Source organism: Harmonia axyridis, chromosome 6, assembly GCF_914767665.1.
Source record: "Harmonia axyridis chromosome 6, icHarAxyr1.1, whole genome shotgun sequence".
NCBI lineage: Eukaryota > Metazoa > Arthropoda > Insecta > Coleoptera > Coccinellidae > Harmonia > Harmonia axyridis.
In genome coordinates, this window is record NC_059506.1 from 6022427 (window position 1) to 6045311 (window position 22885).

At 35.3% G+C, this 22885-nt stretch overlaps 1 protein-coding gene across 2 annotated transcripts in view; it reads right to left on the reverse strand.

Moving 5' to 3' along the window:
• LOC123683268 (forkhead box protein K1) overlaps window positions 1-22885 on the reverse strand; it is a 43928-nt gene that overhangs the window by 5031 nt on the left and 16012 nt on the right. The window contains exons 4-6 of one of the 2 annotated variants that reach the window (XM_045622195.1): window positions 19445-19684; window positions 19230-19375; window positions 13431-13711 (exon numbers count right to left, since the gene is read on the reverse strand). In XM_045622195.1, the coding sequence (XP_045478151.1) occupies window positions 13431-13711; window positions 19230-19375; window positions 19445-19684 (667 nt within the window). Of the gene's footprint in view, window positions 1-13430; window positions 13712-19229; window positions 19376-19444; window positions 19688-22885 lie in introns of both variants that reach the window. The other variant, XM_045622194.1, reaches the window with a different exon arrangement.

Consider the following 22885-nt stretch of genomic DNA (forward strand, 5'->3'; position numbering starts at 1 on the left):
AGCAAATGTTAGTATGAGCTATATTGAAAACGAGCTATTTCAAAACATATTCTGTTACAACAATCAGTAGGAGCTGAGGGTTTACATTGAGAGAGTTGAACAGAAAGCTATAAAATCCAAAAATTATAGGATTACATCAAATATTATCACAAGAGGAATAAAAACAGGACCGTATTTCAAAAAAGTTACATAACACATGAATTCTTTTGTTTGCTACTCCTTCGAAAAAAGTGTGCCATTCAAAGTAAAAATTTTTTTTTTTTTCATGCCAATATTAATATTCCTCTAAAACCTGTAAAATATATAGATTTTGAAGTCCAAAGGAAAAAACTCAATAATCTGAGTACTGCCCTGAATATATTGAAATTATATTTATCGCTTTGAAGGGCTGCATGAAGTGAATAAACCCACAAAATTTGAACAAAATCGGATAGCTGATTCCCAAGTTATGGAGACCTTCTAGCGTTGCCAAATTTAAAAAAATTGCTAGTTCCACTTCCGCTGTCCCCGATTGTTGAAAGATGGGGCACCTGGATTGGATGGATATTACGATCAGCATATTTTCAACTTATTGCCCAAATTGTTAACAAATTTGATCCTGAAGAAGTGAAAAGCATAGAGGATGCTGAAAATGCTTTAACATAAGGGGGATTGCGCGAAGATTTGATTTTCATTAAATTTATTTTCACTTGTATTTCCGAGGCTACTTTGATATTGAAAACCATATGATTTTTTTTAGAAAACAGCATACAAATTGTTGAAAATGTTTTTGATCGGTTAAGTAAATTATTAATAGTAATGTTGCGAAAAAATGTCGTCAATTTTTGATGAAAATACTGCATATCAATTTTTTTTTATATTTGCAAGATGTTACAAAATGAGAGAACTGCTGTTGTTCAGTAATTTGAATCTTACTGATATAGTGGATTATCATTCGCTCCCATTGTGTCATGTGCCGTAGAACGATGTTTCTCAGAATTTAAAAATATTTTAGGTGATTATTTTTTTCACATGTCAAAATCTGGCATTTTGGTGGTTTCGACTAAGATGCATAGAATACCTGGTGTGTCTACTGATTCGATTTTGTTTCAGACTTTTCGAGAGACCCACCTGTTGCTTTGGTGGTGTGCTTCACCAGAGTGCTGTAAGGTGGCGCTCTTTAAAATTTTTCGAATTCCCGTATCTGCCTGGTGCCGTTTAAAAAGGAAATACTGATTTTAGACACTGCAAACATTCACAATAAATTACAATTCAGTTCATATCGAATTTGTACTCAAATGAATGGAATATAATGACAGACCATCATCTATATATATAAAAGGAGAAACTGACTGACTGACTGACTGACTGACTGACTGACATATCAACGCACAGCCCAAACGGCTAAACGTAGGCACTTGAAATTTGGAAGGGACGTAGCTTAGGTACCGTAGGGGTGCACTAAGAAAGGAATTCCCGAAATTCCCACGGGAACGGGAATTAGCGGGAAAAAACTTTTGTATGAAAAAATCTAAACCGCGTAAGTTAGATGATTGAAATTTGACATGCATATACCTTAGTGAATGCAAAGTTAAGTCATGATTGGATTTTCCAAAATTCCCATGGGAACGGGAATAGCGGTAGCGAGGCGCGGAGGGGGGCGCAGATACCCGAGTGAGCAACCGGAACGCGGCAGACGCGTGAGGGCAGACGTCGTTGATGGTCGTGTCAAATATTGAATTTTGCGGGCGAACTTTTTACTATTCTTGGATGGTTTAAATCTTTAGTAGGTAGTTTTCTGTTGTAGATTACTGTTGAATTTTCCAGGCGGACATTTCACGGTCTTGGATTATCTTATAATTTTCTGTTGTAGTTTCTAAATTTTGTTCTAATAATTGTAGGTTATAAGTCTTTACGATTTCTTAATTTTGTTCTTATAGGCTTTTCGCCGTTCTTGGATGCTTTTTTTATTTTCTATTGTAGATTCTAAATTTTGTTCTTAAAATAATTGCAGGTTATAAGACTTCAAGATTTTTTATTTTTGTTCTTATAGGCTTTTCGCCGTTCTTGGATACTTTAATAATTTTCTGTTGTAGTTTCTAAATTTTGTTCTTAGAATAATTGTAGGTTTTAAGTCTTTACGATTTCTTAATTTTGTTCTTAGGCATTTCGCCGTTCTTGGATGCTTAAAATCTTTATTAGTTTTCTGTTGTAGGATTTCTTTATTTTGTTCGTAAAATAAATTAAAAAATTACTATTTTTTTTTCTTATTTCGGTTATTACGATTTCTTATTTGATTCTTAGTGGTTTCTTATAAACAACATAGGTTGATTTAGTTATTGTTTCTTTTATTTTGTTGGAATAATTGTTATCTTTTCGTATCTTTTAAAAGTATCTTTCAAAATGAAGGTAGAAAATATAAACATTAACGGAGAGATAGTGCCACAATTAGCAGTGGAAATGGAAGGAGATGGGGCTTGCCTTTTCAGAGCTCTTTCATTCCTGATGTACGGCACTCAGGAAAATGCTTTTGCCACACGGCAAGAAGTGGTCGTTTATGTAGTAGAACATTGGGATGAATTTTTTATAATGTCTCACGACATAAACGGTGACAATTACAGTTCCGCAGAACAATATTTTGCGGATATGATTAAACGCAACACATATGGTGGATTATGTGAATTAATCGCGGCAGGGAGAATATACAATTTCGTTTTTCAAGTTTATCGCAACGGTGAATTGTATGTTGAAGTTGGTACTCAAGGTCGCCCAATAAAACGCCTTCGCTTCAAAAATAATCTATCCGACGGGCATTTTGATGTTTACCTACCTTATGAAGAATTTAACCCCATGGTGGTATTGAACGTTGTGGAACTAAGGTCCAATCAACCAGGGCTAAACGAACCGAAGGCGAAAAAGAATAAAAATAGTGAAGCACTTGATGTTGTGCCTCCTATTTGTTCTTCCGAATCAGAATCTGCAGTTTCTGCTGACCTGTCTTTAGAAATGAGTACATCATCTGTCAGGAAGACTAAGAAACGTAGGGCTAGATTTACAGACAAAACAAGAAAGATGCAAATTCATCGCAATCAGAAAAAATATGTCCAAAATAATCCTGTGCCACACAGAAACGCTACTGCTAATTACCAGCGTAAAAATCCTGAAGTACATCGAAAATCTGTTGTTGTTTATCAGGAGAAGCACCCTGAAGTGCACAGAGAATCTGTTGCTACTTATCAGGAGAAACACCCTGAAGTACACAGAGAATCAGTTGCCGCGTACCAGAAGAAGCACCCTGAAGTACATAAAAAATATGTTGCTACTTATCAGGAGAACCATCCTGAAGTACACAGAAAGTCTTCCGGTACTTATCAGGAGAAGCATCCTGAAGTACACAGAAAATCTGTTGCCGCTTATCAGGAGAAGCACCCTGAAGTACACCGAGCAGCTCAAACTCGATATAATACAAATGTAACAACACGCCCATGGAATACTAAGTGTCAATCGGCAATGTCTTATCAGCCCGAAATAGATTACGAATGTGACAAATTAGTAGCAATAGGTAATATGAGTCAGAAATGTCAATGGTGTAACGCGCTTAAGTGGAAAGACGAGACCCCTGGACTTTGTTGCGGCAGCGGAAAAGTTCAACTCAATTCACTCAGTAAACCTCCTGAACCACTTCACAGTTTACTGATGGATCTCCATCCTGATCATAAGCATTTTATGGCTAATGTCCGTAAATACAATAATTGTTTTCAGATGTCGTCTTTTGGTGGAAAACAGGTTGGAGGTGATGGATTTACGCCGACATTTAAAGTACAAGGGCAGGTGTATCATTTAGCAGGTAGTTTATTACCAGAACCTGGAAAAGCAGCACAGTTTTTACAGATTTATTTTGTCGGAGAAGATGAAAGGGAAGCAAATTTAAGACTAGCCAACTATCCGCATTTGAAGCCAAACATTGTCAAGCAGCTTCAAAAATTGTTACACGAAGTCAATCCCTATATTAGAGACCTAAAGTGTGTTATTGACAAGGTGCCTGCTTCATGCGATACGTTCAAGGTAGTTATACATGCGGAAAAAAATCCACAAGGTGCTCACAGAGGACGCTATAATAGCCCTGCTGTCAATGAAGTAGCATTAGTGCTATTGGATCAACAGTTTGAGCAACGGGATATTATATTAGAAAGTCGCAGTAGTCAACTACAACGCATAAGTGAATTCCATCGGTCATACGATGCTTTACAGTACCCGTTAATGTTCAGCCACGGAGAAGACGGTTATTCGATTGGTATATCACAGCGGGACCCCAACACTAAACTACCTCTGAAAAAGACAGTTTCAGCTGCCAGTTTCTATTCATATCACATAATGATACGGGAGGGGGAAGAAAACTACCTGCTTTACTTCGGTGCTCTATTTAGCCAATACATAGTGGACCAGTACGCCAAAATAGAGACTGAGAGACTTAATTTCATTAGGTACAATCAGGCAAAACTCCGAGCTGAGAGCTACATACACCTAAAAGATGCGATTGGTCAACAAGATGTAGAAGCTAATCAGTTAGGTCAAATTGTTGTACTGCCATCCTCATTCACCGGTGGGCCAAGATATATGCATGAGCGGACCCAGGACGCCATGACATACGTCCGACACTATGGCCGCCCGGATTTAGGCCCGGTGCACACATCCGATTTTTGCAGTTACGACACCGTTGCTGTGTCGTACTTGCGGCCTGTGGTACAAAGAATCAAATGGGAGCATGCACACTACCGGCCGTGCAGTTGCGACGTCGTAACTGCCAGCATACGGTCGTTTTTTGGTAGCATGTCCCTCTAGGCCGCAACTGTGCCGCAGTCGTACATGCGATCTCTCAGTACTCTATTCCAAATTGGCCTGCGCACACATACGACGTTTGTCGTGAGTTCGCACAATGGCAGAGAGGGAATTAGATATTGAGCTCTTCATTGAAGTGAATTGATCCGGCTCCGCAACCACGACGGTGTCGTATGTAGTGTGCATTGAATAGGTACGACACCGCAACGGGTGTCGTAACTGCAAAAGTCGGATGTGTGCACCGGGGCTTATTTATCACCTTTACTTGCAACCCTAAATGGGAAGAAATTACAAAGCTACTGCACCCAAATCAAAAATCCTACGACCGCCATGATTTAATAGCAAGAATATTTCGCCTCAAAGTAAAAAAAATGATGGATTTGATAAATAAGGGCAAAATCTTTGGTGAAGTTCGATGTTACATGTATTCCGTGGAATATCAAAAACGTGGTCTCCCACACATACACATTCTTTTATGGCTAATTGAGCACATTTCTGCTGACATGATTGACAATATTATTTGCGCAGAGATTCCGGATCCAGATGCTGATCCGAAACTTTATCAAATAATCAGATCGAACATGATACATGGCCCCTGTGGCAACTTTAATAACAAGTCTCCGTGTATGAAAGATAGCGTGTGCTCTAAACGGTTTCCAAGACCTTTACTTTCAGAAACACAGACCGGTGATGACGGCTATCCCCAATATAGGCGACGATCTCCAGGGGATGGTGGCTTTACTGTACATATCAACGGGGTAGAGCTCGACAACCGCTGGGTTGTTCCATATAATGCGGTTCTTTTGAGAACATTTAATGCTCATATTAATGTTGAGTACTGTAACTCCGTAAAATCCATAAAATATATTTGTAAATATGTAAATAAGGGGTCGGATCAAGCGACTGTTACACTGGAGGATTCGAAAGATGAGGTGAAAATGTATGAAAGTGGAAGGTATATAAGTAGTGCTGAAGCGGTCTGGCGAATACTTGGGTTTCCTATTCATGAGCGATATCCTACAGTTATACATCTGGCGGTGCATTTAGAAAACGGTCAAAGAGTTTATTTTAATCCATCTAATTTGGCTGATAGGGTATCCAGTCCACCAAAAACAACACTGACCTCATTCTTTGAACTATGTAGATTCGACGATTTTGCAAAAACTTTATTATACTGTGAAGTACCGGCATATTATGTTTGGAACAATAATAAATTTGAAAGAAGAAAACGAGGAGCAAATGTAGATGGTTGGCCAGGTGTTAAAAAAGAGCACGCGTTGGGTAGGGTTTACACCGTACACCCGAATAATACAGAGTGCTACCACCTCCGATTGCTCTTTCACGAAGTTCGAGGTCCAACATCGTTTGAATCACTAAGGACTATAAACGGTGTTGTACAACCAACATTTAAATCTGCTTGCAAGGCCCTTGGATTACTTGAAGATGACCAACATTGGCGTACAACACTTCAAGAGGCAGCCCTTTGTCAGTCTCCGTTCATGATGAGAGAACTCTTTACTATTTTGTTAGTGTTTTGTCAAGTTGCAGATCCTGTCAGTCTATGGAATGAATTCAGAGAAAATCTTTCTGAAGATTTCAAAAGACAGATTGAGAGGCAAGCAGCTTGCGATGTAAACTCTCTCATGGATGAAATCTTCAATAGGTGCCTTTTGGAGATAGAAACAGCATGCTTAGCTCTAGGTGGATGCGCAATAGAAGGGTACGGATTACCAAAGCCGACTAGATCGGAAGGATTTAATAATGAATTAGGAGTATATATTAATGAACTAAACTATGATGTCCCTACATTGCAAAGATTTGTTAATACAAATGAGGATTGCTTAACAGATGAACAAAAATTGATATACAATAAAATTATAGCAAACATCAATACAAACGACGGAAAAATTTTCTTTTTGGACGCCCCTGGAGGAACTGGTAAAACTTATCTCATTAATTTGATACTTGCAAAGATTAGAAGCAATCGTGGAATTGCCATAGCTGTCGCTTCATCGGGGATTGCTGCAACTTTATTGGAAGGAGGTCGCACTGCTCACTCGGCTTTAAAGTTACCGCTTAATTTATCTATTTCGGAAACCCCAATTTGCAATATTCCAAAGCAAAGCAATCTTGCCAAAGTTTTACGTAAAGCTGAAATCATAATCTGGGATGAGAGCACTATGGCTCATAAAAAATGTTTTGAGGCGTTGAATAGGACTTTACAAGACTTGAGAGATAATAACTCTCTGATGGGTGGCTTGACACTTTTGTTAGCCGGAGATTTCAGACAAACATTACCGGTTGTACCAAGGGGAACTCGGGCAGACGAGATCAAAGCATGTTTAAAAAGATCAGTTTTATGGCCATCTATTGAAATTCTTAACTTAACTAAAAATATGCGAGTGCTCTTAAAAGGGGATATCAATGCAGGTAACTTTTCAAATATACTACTTAAAATAGGAAATGGCATATACCCAGAAAAAGACGGTTTGATAAATTTACCAGAAAATTTATGCACTGTAGTTACAACAGTCCCGGAATTAATAGATAAAGTATATCCAAATATAGCTCGAATTCAACATAAACCTATAGAATGGCTGCATGAAAGAGCTATTTTATCACCCACAAATGAACACGCCGCACTAATAAATGACGTTTTGCTAAATTCATTTGAAGGTGAAGAAATGATATATAAATCAGTAGATACAGTAATACATACAGAAGACGCTGTTCACTATCCGGTTGAGTTTTTGAACACTATTAATCCAGCTGGTCTTCCATACCACAGTCTTAGATTACGAGTCGGTGCACCAGTAATGTTGCTCAGGAATTTGAAACCACCTAAATTATGCAACGGCACGAGACTTCAAGTCAGGGTCTTGCATCGTAATATTGTCGAAGGTATTATTTTAACTGGGTCTGCAAAGGGAGAAACGGTATTTATACCGCGAATACCGTTAATCCCAAATGATCTTCCTTTCGAATTTCGGAGACTACAATTTCCATTGAAGGTATGTTTCGCCATGACCATTAATAAGTCGCAGGGTCAAACACTCGCGCTAGCAGGAGTTGATTTGCGACAGCCCTGCTTCTCCCATGGTCAGTTATATGTGGCGTGCTCCCGCGTAAGTTCGCCATCCAGTCTGGTCATTCTCGCACCACCCTCCAGAACGACCAGAAACGTTGTTTATAAGGAAATTTTATAAATATGTTTCCTAAATACATTTCTGTCTAGCTCTTATCCCGGTTGCACCAGCCACCCACCAACCGAACCACTCTTCCATGCTACTCTTTTTAGGGTTCCGTACCCAAAAGGTGAAAACGGGACCCTATTACTGAGACTTCGCTGTCTGTCTGTCCGTCTGTCACCAGGCTGTATCTCATGAACGCTGATAGGTAGGCAGTTGAAATTTTCACAGGTGATGTTTTTCTGTTGCCGCTACAACAACAAATACTCAAAATAAAAATATAATAAATATTTAGGGGGGCTCCCATACAAAAATCGTGATTTCTTGCACGTTTTTACAGATAAGGCTGTATCTTATGAACCGTGACAGTAAGACAGTTGAAATTTTCACAGAATATGTATATCTATTGTTGCTATAACAACAAATACTGAAAATAAGAATAAAATAAAAAATTTTGTACGGAACCCTTCGTGCGCGAGTCCGACTCGCACTTGGCCGGTTTTTAGTTTTCATGTGGTCAAACTTTTACTTTCATACCGACTGACATTCACATTCACACCTCTGAACTCCAGACGAAAGCCTATAGGTACTTTAGGGTTATAATAGCCTCCCCTGATCGTTTTATCCTAAATTTATAAGAAACCAAATTATCCTAAACTAATAATCTAAAAATTAATAACAATACATTATTCAGCTGAGCTACTTATACTATAACCTAATTTAAAAATAATAAAATTAAGCATTTTTTAAACTTTTCTCCAACACCCACAAAGATCTCTCTTTTATAACACGCCACGCGGACGAAGTCGCGGGCAAAAGCTAGTAGAATATAAAATATTATTGTTCTATACTCAATGTTCACGACAAGAGCGTAGAAATAGGGGGATTCTGGGGGTAATTACACGGTGCTCCTAAATTGGGGATACAAATGAAAATGACAGATTTCCGGATCATTTCAAGAAAAAAAGTCCTATAACATGAGTCCCCATACATTTTGTTTTGAGATACATGTGTTGAAGTTCAAGTTATTTTCTCGTATAACCTTCCCTTCACAAGATATTTAATATGAATTGGCCATAGATATTCCAGTTTAAAGTTTCCACTATGTGATATGCTAATTTTGAATGCAAATCTACAGGGTGATATATTTTCTGGAAGGATGCCTGCTTCCTTCCTCCAAATCTATATTTTGGTGAATGGCTGTTAGTTTAGAAAAATATAGAAAAAAAACTCTGGTCCTGTACTACACTTTTTGGTTTGTTATAGTTTTGTCGTATCTGCTATCGATTTCGATAAAAATCTCTAGTAATCCTCAGGAAAATCCGAATTATTTTTAAGATCCAGCTAGTAAGCTCTAATGAATGCATTAATTATAAGTTTTGGTATTTATTCACCTAATCTGTAGCGAAGATTAATAAGTACATATTTGATAAACTGTACGACACACTAGAAACAACCTGTATATTGAAAGCAAAGCCTTTGTGGACTCATATTCATGAAACTTTTTTTTCTCAAAATTATCCAAGTAATTTCTCATTTTCCTTCGTAACTCTTATTTGAGAACAAGGTAAGAACAACCGAATTAGTAACAACAAAAATTATTTCGAGTAATTTGGTTCAAACTTCATTATCAAACTTCTTTTTTTAACATTACAGATATGAATAAAAGTTGTCGTCAAAAATTTTTTTTTCGATTATCCCTCCCCAAGAAAAAAAGATCTACGCCCTTGGTTCACAAGAGTCGAGAATTGAGAGAAATGTCAAATGTAAACGATGTATGCGCCATCTGAAAAGCCCGCGATCCCTCGAAATCAAGTAGGTGAAAATCTCCCGTTTTGTCTGAAAGTTTTACAGGTATAAGTAGACACACCAGGTATTCTATGCATCTTAGTTTCGACTAAGATATGTAAAAACCTGGTGAATGCCCTGATTAATTTTGTTTTGCCAATTTTGAGAATATTAGCTGAGCTTCATTAAGTCAACTGTAGGTAGCGCTTTCAACAAATTATGATAGATTTTTGTTATTTCTAATACACTGCGCAAAAAAATTAACGCACATTCTGAAAATCTCAATTTTAATGAAAGTTAACTCTACATTGACTTTATAACTTATTTTTTATGTTCTCTCGGGAAGGTTTTGAACGAAACAAGACACATTAAATGGAAGAAAAATTCAGGATTTCACCGAATCTTGTGTGAAAGAAGAGAAATAAACAATTTTCAAAATACTGGAATGCTGATAAGTGATTTAATACTTGGCATTTCCACCCCTTGCGTTAATTACAGCTCGGCAACGACCGTTCTTACTCAAAATGAGTGATCTTAAAATGTTCTGATCATTAAGAGTAGCTGGATGATTTTCTTAACTTCTCAGGCTTCTATTGAGGTTGTCCCAAACCTGCTCAATCGGATTGAGATCTGGACTTCTTGCTGGCCATTCCATTCGAGAGACTTCAACCTCTTCAAGGTACTCCTGAACGATGCGCGCACGATGGGGTCTGGCATTATCGTCCATAAAAATGAAATTTTCACCAATGTATGGGGCAAATGGCACTACATGCTGTTCCTCCTTATATACCTATCAGCATTCATAGTCCATTATCAACGACCACTAGGTCTGTGCGAGTAGTCAAAGATATTCCACCGCATACCATAATCGATCCTCCCCCAAAACCAGTAGTATTCAGGAAATTGCACTGAGCATATCTTTCATGTGGACGTCTGTATACAAGGGAACGTCGATCACAATGGTAGAGGCAGAATCTAGACTCATCTGTGAAGAGAACTCTTTCCCAATCAGCCTCTTCCCAATGGATATGCTCTCTCGAAAATTCCAAACGCGCCCTTCGATGGGCTGGGGTCAGAGCTGGGCCTCTTGCCGCGACACGAGGCCTTAAATCATATTCTCTGAGGCGATTTCTTATTGTCTGAGTGCTAATTTGCACCCCATGAGTTTGCTCAAGCTGATTTTGAAAGAGGCGAGCGGTTGCAAACCGTTGTCTCAACGAAGAAACTCTCAAGTAACGTTCTTGAATGGCAGTTGTTACCCGTGATCTACTCTGTCCTGGTCTTCGGACATTCATACCTGTCTTCCTGAATCGCTGCAACATTCTGGACACACTTGTATGGGAAACTCCAAACCTTTCTGCAATTCTTGTGTATGTCCACCCTTCTTCTCACAAAACTACCGCTTGGGCACATTCCTCTTGGGTCAAATTGCGTGTTTCGCGTTGCATAGCGATCGAGTGTAGAAAATCAAACGAAAGAAAAACTATTGATCACTAGAATTGATCGAGAACAACTGATTTCAGAATTTAGCCAATACATTAAAAATCTGATAATCTCATCTTTTTTTATTCCTGCTGGGAAAAAACATCTGTATTGAAGAAAAACGTTGAAAGTGGATAACAAATGTATGCATAATTCTGATAAAAATAATTATCATTGAGAACACCTTGAGTTGTAGAATAAATTTGAGATTTCCATAATGTGCGTTAATTTTTTTGCGCAGTGTATTTGAATTTATTCTAGTGAACGTTTTGTGAATATTTCACTGCAGATAATATAGAAACAACTAGTTCATTAAAATTCAGTTATCTTTGCTTTCTTAGATTAGGGCCTTACATGAAAACCTTTAGTGCTATCGTATTTTTCCTGTCAACAGTGGATTTTATATTTTATTTCGCCACAGTGACATTTTGTACATTTTTCTTATAATAGTTAGTTAATAAAATACGTATTACAAACGTTTATCTTACATAGGAAACTGATCCTTGGAGTTCATCTGTTGATTTTATACTTGATACATCAATCAAATTTAAATCAAAATCAATGGAAAAAAGATCTAAATCAATTGGGTCGATCGTCATTGCATTCAAAAACTGACGAATGCATACACCATGTTTTTAGACATCTAATAGCGTATTCGACTGACTTCACCAGTGCGAATTAATTCGAATTTTTGTAGTGCTAAATGACATAATTAGCTCGAATTAATTCGAACTGGTACAGCCAGTCGAATACGCTATTAGTTTCGACTAATAGTATTGTATTATTCTAGCCAATCATTCGGCATTATGATAATACCTTGTTTACATTGAAACGTCAAAATTTTATTCTGCATTTGCATTATTGAAAGCTTCAAGTACTTCGAGGCTAAGATGTCTAAAAACCAGGTGTATGAACTGATTAGCTTTTGTTTTGCCAATTTTGAGAATATTAGTTAAGCTTCGTTATGTCAACTGTAGGTAGCGCTATCAACAAATTAAGATTCTTGTTATTTATTATTCATGAGTTTTGTGCCATTATGTACCTATATGTATATCTTTCATTATAGTTATGATCTATGGAAGCAATTCTTGTAATTGAAATACCAATAAACTGTCTCTCTATTTCAAATATTTGAATTCATTCCAGTGAACGTTTCGTGTTTTGTTTCACGACTCGGTTACACATCGCTTTTGATTGGTCAGTATCGGGTTTTAATTAATGTATCCAATCAAAATCAACGGAAGAAGATCGAAATGACAAGTATGACATTGTGGCGCCGCCACGAACTAAAACTAATATTTTCAATTTGGTCGAATGTCATTGCATTCAAAATTTGAGGAGTGCATACACCATGGTTTTAGACATCTTATTCGAGGCTCATTGAAAAATGAACACAAATTAATTCAATGCCATCACCGAAGGGAATACTGATTATTTAAATCGATGAAATAAATAATCTTTCCAAAAACAACTCGTTCTTCAAATATCATCAGATAATTTTTTTATTTTCATCACTTAAAACTGTTTATTTGAGGGAAAACATTCAAACAAACTGAATTTAGAAAAAATCACGATGATGATAAAATCACCAGTCCTTTAGGACAAGTGATTTTATCAATCGGTTTGTTTCCATATTTTTGGCAAATAAACAAGTATTCGTGGAAAAGAAAAAATTAACGATAATATTTGTAGCACTCGTGGTATTACCTTTGATAATAGGCGAAATATTATATTCGACACTTTATTACATCATGTCATAGTGAAGTGTAATAGTAAAAATCTATAAATTTATTGTAAATAGACTAATATAACCTACAAAAAATGATTTGAATCTAATGAACGATTTTTTCAATTCATATTTAACTGTATATATTTTAGATGCAAATATTGCACTTTTTTAATGCATATTTATCCAAAGTTAAAATAGCAAAAACACCCAACTGAAAAAGATATACCAACAAAAATGAAATTGAGTAAACAAAAACAAGATCAGATTCTCACAAAAGTTTGTGAAAAATTGATAGGTTTGTTTATTCAATTACCATGGATTTTTATCAAGCAAAGACCAAGTCAATTGAAATGAATGTAAATTGAACTTCCTCAGAGCCCACGAGCAATAATAAATCAAACATGCCCTAATCCAATAACTCATACCTTCTACTAATTCTTGTCCATTACTAGCTATGACTTGCTCTGTAATTTCATTGCCATGCGGTAATATATATCTAGCTTGAGAGGACCCTACAAGAGCTGACATCTGTTGTTGGCCTATCATACCTCCAGATCCAGCATACATCGATGGGTTCCCAGGACTGCCAGGGGCAGATTGGCTAATATCAATCATATGATCAGGTATTGGAGAGCTTTCCCTAGACAGACATTCAGGAGTAATCAGTCCTGACATGCTCACATGTGTTGGAGATGGTGGGGCACTTCTAAAATTAATTTTAATTATTTTACAAATTTTCTTCATTGACGCTTGTGTGGAAGGATGGTCTAATTGAAAAACTACATGATCATTTGAACTGTGGTAAAATGATTCGTTCAATCGAAAACATGTTGTCTGATAGGAGAGTTCGTGTTTTTGTTGATGATAAAAGTATTAGTTTTAAAACGTTGAATAATGGTCTTCCGCAAGGATCGGTTTTGTCTCCCATACTTTTTAATTTATATTTGTGTGACATCCCTGTTACTTCATCTGAGAAATTCATTTATGCTGATGATATTGCTCTTTTGTTTCGTCATTCTGATTTTGGAATTATTGAAAATACTTTCAATGAAGATCTAAAAATTATGGAAAATTATTTTCTTGAGTGGCGCTTATGCCCTAATCCAAATAAAACAGAAGTATCCTGTTTCCATTTGAATAATCAACAAAAATACAGAAAATTGAAAGTAACTTTCAATAATTCCGTCTTGAATCATAATTTTGCTCCCAAATATCTTGGAGTTAAACTTGATTCTTTTTTGAATTTCAAGGTTCACTTGGAAAATTTGCGTTTGAAATTGAAGTCGAGGAATAATATCCTCCAAAAATTAGCAGGATCTTCATGGGGTGCTGATGCCAGCATTCTTCGTACAGCAGCCTTGGCCTTGGTTTTTTCTGCTGCTGAATACTGTTCTGTTTGGTTCAATAGTGCTCATGTTCGTAAAATTGATGCACAGCTTAACGTTTCTATGAGAATTATTAGTGGGACTATTAGATCTACATCTTTACATTGGTTACCGGTGCTATCACATATAGTTCCGCCTCATATTCGTAGACAGGTTGCAGTCAAGAAATCTTGGGATAAATTTCATTTCTACCCGAACTCATTTCCAATTGTATCCTATTTCCCAGATTCTAGAACTGCTAGATTGAAATCACGCAAACCTTTAAAGACTAATACCTTCCTTCAATCCAATGAAAGCGACAAGGAAATTTGGCGTTCGGGATGGACTTCTTCTAATGTCTTCAACAAAAGTTTTATCGTTGATCCTTCAGAAAAAGTTCTAGGCTTCAATTTCCCTAGGAAAATTTGGTGTATTTTAAATCGACTTAGAACTGGTCATGGTCGTTGTAATAGTACCCTCTTCAAATGGCATTCTATTGATAGCCCACTATGTGAGTGTGGTGTAGAAGAAACTATTGACCACTTGGTGAATAATTGTCCGATTTATAAATTTCATGGTGGTTTCCAAGCTATCCATTCAGTTTCAGATTCTTTTTTAGAATGGGTAGTTAACTTCAAATCGATATAATGAAAACTAATATTTAGTACTCCATTCTGCTTCTTTTTTATTTTGTTTTAGGATCCAATTGGAAATTATAGAGTCGTCAACCGAAAAGAGAGGATGAAGAAAATTTTGTTTTGGTTGAAGAGGAAGTCCTTCAATATAAATTACGTCAGCCTATTCTGTAAACGTTTACACAAACCAGTCACTACACCGATACGGGGAGACAGAGTTTTTGCTGAGGTTTTTATCTGTTCTCTTGTATCATACGTTGAAATGTATGATGCCCCGTTACATTTCCTCTGCTAATACTGAGATTCATAGACACATATGCTTTGATTGTTTGAAATTAACAATTTGTATTGCTCTTTCTCAAAAGAATATATATATTGAGCGGTAATTTTCTACTTTCGAACCTGGAATGGATTGAAACGATGAGGTTCTACTCACCGTCCTAAAATTTGATACTGTCCGTCCGTAAACACAATAACTCGAGAGTTAGGAAAGAACTAAAATCTAGGATCTCGATTGACGAGGTTGAGATAAACCCGACTAAAAGTTCCGTAAGTACGGCGCTGTTTTTCTCAAAATTTCAATACTAGGAATAGAATAACATTTTGAACTGTTTGAAGCTCCATGCAAAATTTCAAACTGATCGCATAACCACAACTAGAGAAAATTCAAGAAGAATATCGGAAAAAATACTGAATATCTTAGTGACAATAAGAAGTTTCATTTTGATAATGAAAAAAAAAAGTGTATACAGGGTGTATCAGTTTTAATCGTTAAAAATTTAATGGGATATTCTCCTTGTTACCCTGATTCGGAAAAATGTATATTATATACCTCTATCTCGATCCCTAAGAGAGATACAGGGTGTTGAAGTTCACAAGAAAAAATCATTTTTATGCAATAGCTTCCATAGAAAAGCTTGGATTCAAACAAAATTTTGCATGCCCACCCTACTCCCTAAAAGCCATTTTATGAAGATATTTTCGATTTTGGGGCAACACCAGTGGCGTGCAGTTCGGTCACATCCGAATTATTCAGAAGAAAAAAGTTTGTCACTGTTATCTTAAGGAATAAATAAGACAATTTTGAATTGCTGGTTTGATTTCGAGTAAAATTTGTTTTTAAAGAAAAAAAATTTTAAGTTTCTGATTCAGTGATAATTAGATTTTTTGAAAGACTTGCTGACTAGAAATTGGCTACAAATCAAATAGGAAATTTATTAAAAATCAAAAGATAACGAAAAATAGATATGACATCACAGCATATGTTCAAAATGCAGACCGTCAGCCACGATGCATTTCTGACAACGGCGAACTAATGAATTAACTGCATCTTTCATAATTTCCTGATTTTGTCTCATCTCATCGCAGACATCTTTTATTCGCTGGATCAGCTCATCGCTGGTTGTCAACGGGAGTACTATAAACTTTTTCTTTAATGTAACAAACAATCAAATCGATTGTTTCGAGATATCTCTCCGAGATATTACCGAATTCAGTTCGTGGCTGACTAAATTATGAATTTGTAGCCATTTTCGACTTAGTACGTCTTTCGAAAAAACTGATAATATCTGGATCTGGAATTTCAAATTTTGTTCTGTAAAAGCAAATTATACTCCGAATTAAAGAAACAGTTCGATATTGCTTCATTTATTCCTTCAAAAAAACAGCGGTATACTTTTCTCCCCGAAATAATTGACATGTGACCGAATTGCACGCCACTGGTGTTCCCTCAAAATCGAAAATATCTTCATAAAATGGCCCTTAGGGAGTAGGGTAGGCATGAAAAATATCGTGTGAATCCAAGCTTTTTTATGGAAGCTATTGCATAAAAATGATTTTTTTCTTTTGAACTTCAACACCCTGTATTTCTCTTAGGCCCAGTTTCACCAAACAGCACTTGATCCCAGATTGATATAACTCCGCTTGTTACTAAAGCAGGCTTAACAGTGTTTTCTGTTTCACCATGCATCAACCCGTCCGAAGATGATCGCGTTTAAATAGTCAAACCATTTGGCAACGTTGTGAACAAAAAGTTATATAGTGTTCTGTATCGTATTAGCAATGATGACCACCATTGGCGCTATTATCGTCAGTCAATTGTCAGGTGTCATTCATTCATAACATCTCAAATCATTTGTCATCTTGTAAACAAAAAACAAAGTTAATTTTTGCCGAAAATGTCGAGTGATGTGCTTCGAAATGTCGGAAACTTGCAGAAGTTAAAAAGAAATTATCCCATTTCACAAAACCACACATTCTGGAAAAAAAACTATATAAGTAATTTTATTAACTTATTTATTTTTATTAACAAGTTTAACTGCTTCTTAAATAATATTTCAATCAAACATATCAATAAATTATTCTTTGCAATAAATTTCATAAAACACAAAAACAAAGTTTACGTGTATTTTAAATGGGAAATATTGAGCCTATACATATAGTCATATTTTGATAAAATTGACCCAAAAATTAGAAATTTCCGAAAAAATAATTACATAGACAAGAGTTCCATACTGATAAATAATTATTAATCTCAACTTGAAAGGTTATAATCCTCCAAAAATGGCCGATTAGTGCTAAATCGCGATTGGTCGATTAAATGGCGCTTTGGAGTGTGGTGAAACGCTACATTACATTAATCGTGATCTAAGGCCTCACTTAAGAGCTAAGTCAAGATTAAAGCATTTGGTGAAACTGGGCCTTAGGGATGTAGCGAATTTCAACAATTCAAATGCGTTGTTGAATCGTATATCTTTCCATTTTTAGTAATGGCCAAGTGTCAAATGATGACAGCTACCCAGATAGTGGGCTATTTAAAATGAAACCTCTTATTGGAAAAACCTTCAGATAATTTTCAGATTTTTTTATTCAGGAATTATAGTGTACCTAACTCCCTGTCCCAAACTCGATGGCCTATTAGACGTTTCTGGAAAACTAATCATAATTTTGAGCTGAAAATTTGTATGTTGGGGTTTGAGACAATGATCTTTCTCCCTAAAATATTTTCAAATCTCTACAACTTCCGGTTATACCGGAAACAGTCTACTACTTCCTTATTTCAAATGGCACACCCAGTATATTAGTGCATCATTAGATAGCTTTTGATTTGATGAGGAAAAACCGCTATTTATAAATGTGGGAATAACTGTCTGTTACTTCCGTAAAACACAGAAAGAAAATAAAATTCGATGTTTTCATAACTAAATTTGACATATCAAGAATTGTAATGAATTATTCGTAATTGAAAATTGTATTGGTTTATGGATTTCTCAACAATACCAACGAAAAATTAATTAAAATTCATGAAATGTAAAATTTAGTTATCCAAACATCGAATTTTATTTTCTTTCTGTGTTTTACGGAAGTAACAGACAGTTATTCCACAGTTATAAATAGCGGTTTTTCCTCATTTGAAGTTCTTCCCCGATAACTCTTGAAGTATTCATTTTAGGTATAGGGTTTGCTGAAGTAACCCCCACTATTTTTGTACGTAGAATCGACTGAAATAATTAAAAATATAGGTTCTAATTTGAAAATCTTGAGTTTTGATGAATTTGAGTTGTCGAAGTTCATGATCCTATTATAAACACCCTGTACATTTTTGGTCCAAGCCGAAAACAGTCTTATAATCCTACGTATTTGCGTAATTGAAACAAAACAAATTTTTTTCGAAGAAGGCTTTTCTGCTGAAATATTAAAAAAAATGTGAGTCACCTTTTTTTTCATAAGAATCCCAATAACTCATGAACCGTTGAATTTTTACCCAAGGTATGGTATGGCATATTGCCGAAATTATCATCAAAAAAGCTATCTAATGATGCAATAACATACTGGGTGTGCCATTTGAAATAAGGAAGTAGTAATGTGTTTCCGGTATAACCGAAAGTTGTAGAGATCTGAAAATATTTTAGGGAGAAAGATCATTGTCTCAAACCCCGATATGCAAATTTTCAGCTCAAAATTATGATTAGTTTTCCAGAAACGTCTAATAGGCCATCGAGTTTGGGACACCCTGTATAGTTTGCTGATATTTTCTTGTTTGTCTTCCACTTGTTCATCTGCTTCAGTTTTTAGAACAAAAACATTTCAATTTTATTCATTTGGCATATAAGAAAAATGTATCCGTCTTTGTAATCATAAACATATTAGGATTTTTAGTTTCAAAAATTGTGAAAACTTTCGGTGAATTTTTTTCTACTTTTCAAGTATTTATTCAGATACATACCTGGAGCTTAGTCCGAAAGGCGCTCTGAAGCACTGGACGCCGCGTTGTCGACGTCGTCTGAAAGCCTGTTCAATAAGTTTTGTCTCAGATTGTCCTTCTATCTTCCAGAAACTTCCTTTTCCCGGTTCTTCTTGACTTCGAGGTACCTAGAAATGTTCGATAATTATATTAGATCGCCTTCATCCAAACATTCAGTTTCGATAACTGAAACTAACCTTTATAAAGTATCGGTTGAGACTCAAATTATGTCGTATAGAATTCTGCCATCCCTTGTCGGCAGTACGGTAGTAAGGATAGTTTTTTGTGATGTAACTATATATCCCAGACAGAGTGAGCTGCTTGTCAGGAGCACTTGCTATAGCTTGTACTATCAACTGCGCGTAAGAATAAGGCGGTTTTGAATCATCTTTGCTGCCCCCAGGTCCATATCCATCGTTGATAACCACCGAAGGACCCTGCTACAATTGAAAAAAAATTAAAAGACTGCATATAATTATACAAACACAAAATGAATAGTATATGGACATGAAGAAGAAGAAAAAAGAACAAAGTTTATATACAGTCCATTCAGGAATTATTGACATCCCGAGTGGCTTTGGAAAATCGAAATTAAGTTGGTACTGGCTCATTCAGTAACATTTTGAATTGCAGATTTCGGGTTGGCATTGGAAATGTCATTGACAGGATGATTTTAGTTTGTGTTATTGGTTTTGATCGAAGAAATTTTGAAACTTAAAAGTTGTATCAATTTCAAACACACATTGATTAGTTTATTTGAGTGTTTCTCACAGTACTGTTTGAAAAAAGAAGAAGCCAAGTCATTACAACCTGGATTATTAGTGGAAGAAAACCTGCGCAATACGATTTCACCTTCAAAGAATCATTGAATGATTTGATTGTTACCAAAAGCAACCAATATATCAGTCTGGGTAAAATTTGACCAAAAAGCATCTGGATTTTAATCAATCAACGTCAACATTACATAAAATTAATTGGTAACAAGTTCAAAACAGTTAATAAAAGGAAAATTTTTATTGATGAACAGAAAAATATAATAAGTTGAGTACGATTTCATGGTGAATACAGAGAATACAAAATGTGAAATTCATTCATCTGGAGGAAACTTGGTTATTTGAAAATGCCAGCATTATTCAACAGTGGACTCTAGAAAGAAAACAAAATGTTTTTCAAGTATAGAGAGAGAGAGATACATTTATTCAATCATATAACCAATACAGTTGTTGATCTTGTCAATCACAATTCATTTACAAAAGGTAAAGCAAAAAAACAAAAGAGTAAGAAAAACAAATTCTACAGTTCCTCAAAATTTCTTTCATTTAGGAACTCGTTTAAACTATAATAGCATTTCTTTACAAGAAAACTTTTAAGGGTACTTTTCTGTACCCTGAGAGATCGATTTTTGAATTTTTCAGGTAAATTATTCCATATTGACAACAAACTATATATAACATTTCTCTGCAAGTATGAGAAGTTTGGCTTATCCTCAATTAAACGATTTTTCCCTCTGGTGTTATAGGGATGTTCTATATTTTTGAACTCAGAAGAATTATTAATGACAAACATTACACACTCATATATACACAAACTGTAAAGGGTTAATATACTAAAGTTTTTAAATATAGTTTTACAGGTTTCAGTTTGTTTCATTCCAAAAATTACTCTTAAACATTTTTTTTGTAGTAGAAAAATTCTTTCAACTAAAGGAGATCTTGCCCAGAAGATTATCCCATATCTTATTCTTGAGTGAACGTAAGCATGATAGGTAGATAATGCAGCATCCACCCCTACTGTATCTCGGATGACCCTTAAAGCATATCAATATCGTGCTATATTTGGAGCAAGTTTTCCAATTTGACTCTTCCAGTTTAGCTTAGAGTCAATATTTAATCCTAAGAATGATAGGCTTTGTGTTGTTTTGATTTTTCTATCTTGGTATTTTAAATTCAACTCGTCTGTTTCTTCACCTCCGAACAATAGGACTTGAGTTTTGTCTATATTAAGCATTAGGTTGTTTTCATTAAACCATTTATTAATTTTTTTCATATCTTTTTCGAGGGTAAAAGTAGAAGGAGCACTATTTTGAATGCTGGATATTTGGATTTTTACCTGGATGTTTTGTTTTGACAGTGGTGATCATGAGAATTATATAAATCTATGAAGGGAGAATTATTTTATAATTGGGCTGCTAAATAAAGTCTTGGCATTGCATCTATAGTTTATTTATATTCTATATTGTAATTAAGTATTGTTATATCTGTTTTTTGTTCTTCAATGAGTAATCCAAAAATCTAATAAATTCCAATTGCTTTATAGAATTTTTACTGAGTATTTAGTCGAAAAATATATTCAGAAGAGTAACTTCAAGAATTTCTTCACCTCTTACCCACTTGAAGATAATAAAAGAATGCAATAAAATTTCAAAATTCACAAATTAAAAATAATTTCAATAAAAATGCTTTTAGTGAGTGAGTTAAAGCTGTTATGGGCAAAATACTTTATGTAATTTAATAGTAACTAGTAAAAAAGCATTTCAATAAAAAACAGAAAACTTGAGTACAAATAGTAGCTATATTTTTTATACAAGTTTAATCAATCATTCATGACATGAACAGTTTCAATAAATAGTGACTTTAGAAAGGAATATACAAATCGGGTTATAAATTGGTTCTAATTTTGAAAGTTACAGTACAACTCTGATGTCAAAATTTTTCATATACTAAATGGATTCTTTGAATTTTATTTCTGTCTTATTATGATATGGCTCTTCCATTCACTAAGCTACACTATTTAAATTTATCAAGCAGTTTTTCTGTTTTCTTCACCAGTTTAGACACCACAGTTAAAATGATCCATAAGAGTTATTTGATAAGAATTTTGCAAGCAGGTTGGTATCCAGTGTCCATCAGTTATGCAACAATTTTTGAAGAGCCATTGGTGAAAAGGAATATGCATATTTTAATGATCTTCAATGGGATCTTTCATGGGCGACTCTTAAATGAATAGATATCTCTTTATTGGATTTCCTTGAAATGAGATAGCATTTCACTATATTTTTACGTTATATAATCTGAATTTCAATTTATGAAATCATGATTGTATGCGTCCCTTCGTAATTTCGAAAATTCAGGATCCTTCGGATACAAAAATGATGAAAATAATTTAGAATGGTTATTTCTATGATGAACCATAGCAATTTTTAGTGATATTTTTGTAACCAGAAATAAAGCCGCGACTAGACGTTCAAGGCCTACTTCGATGTCAATAATTCCTGAATGAACTATATATGTATAATGGGATTTCATATTTTTTCCTCGCATATCATTGCTCACCATGGGTATGGTCCGTATATCGCCGAGAATTTTAGAGAGGTTACTAGTGGTTAATCAATGTTTCAAGTCCCCTGCTTCGTATTTACGGATCGCTTGACACTTGTCATTAGTCAACCAAATTTTTTTTGACAGAATTTTGGAGGTTATAAATGGTTGATTTCTTTTAATTTGTAAACAACTAAAAATTCTGGATGGCTCTGAAGGGTATTTGTTTCATCAACTTACTAAACCATAGTAACCAAGGTGATATACGGACCATACCCCATTTTATCAAGAAGTAGTACTGCCAAGACTTAATATATTGAT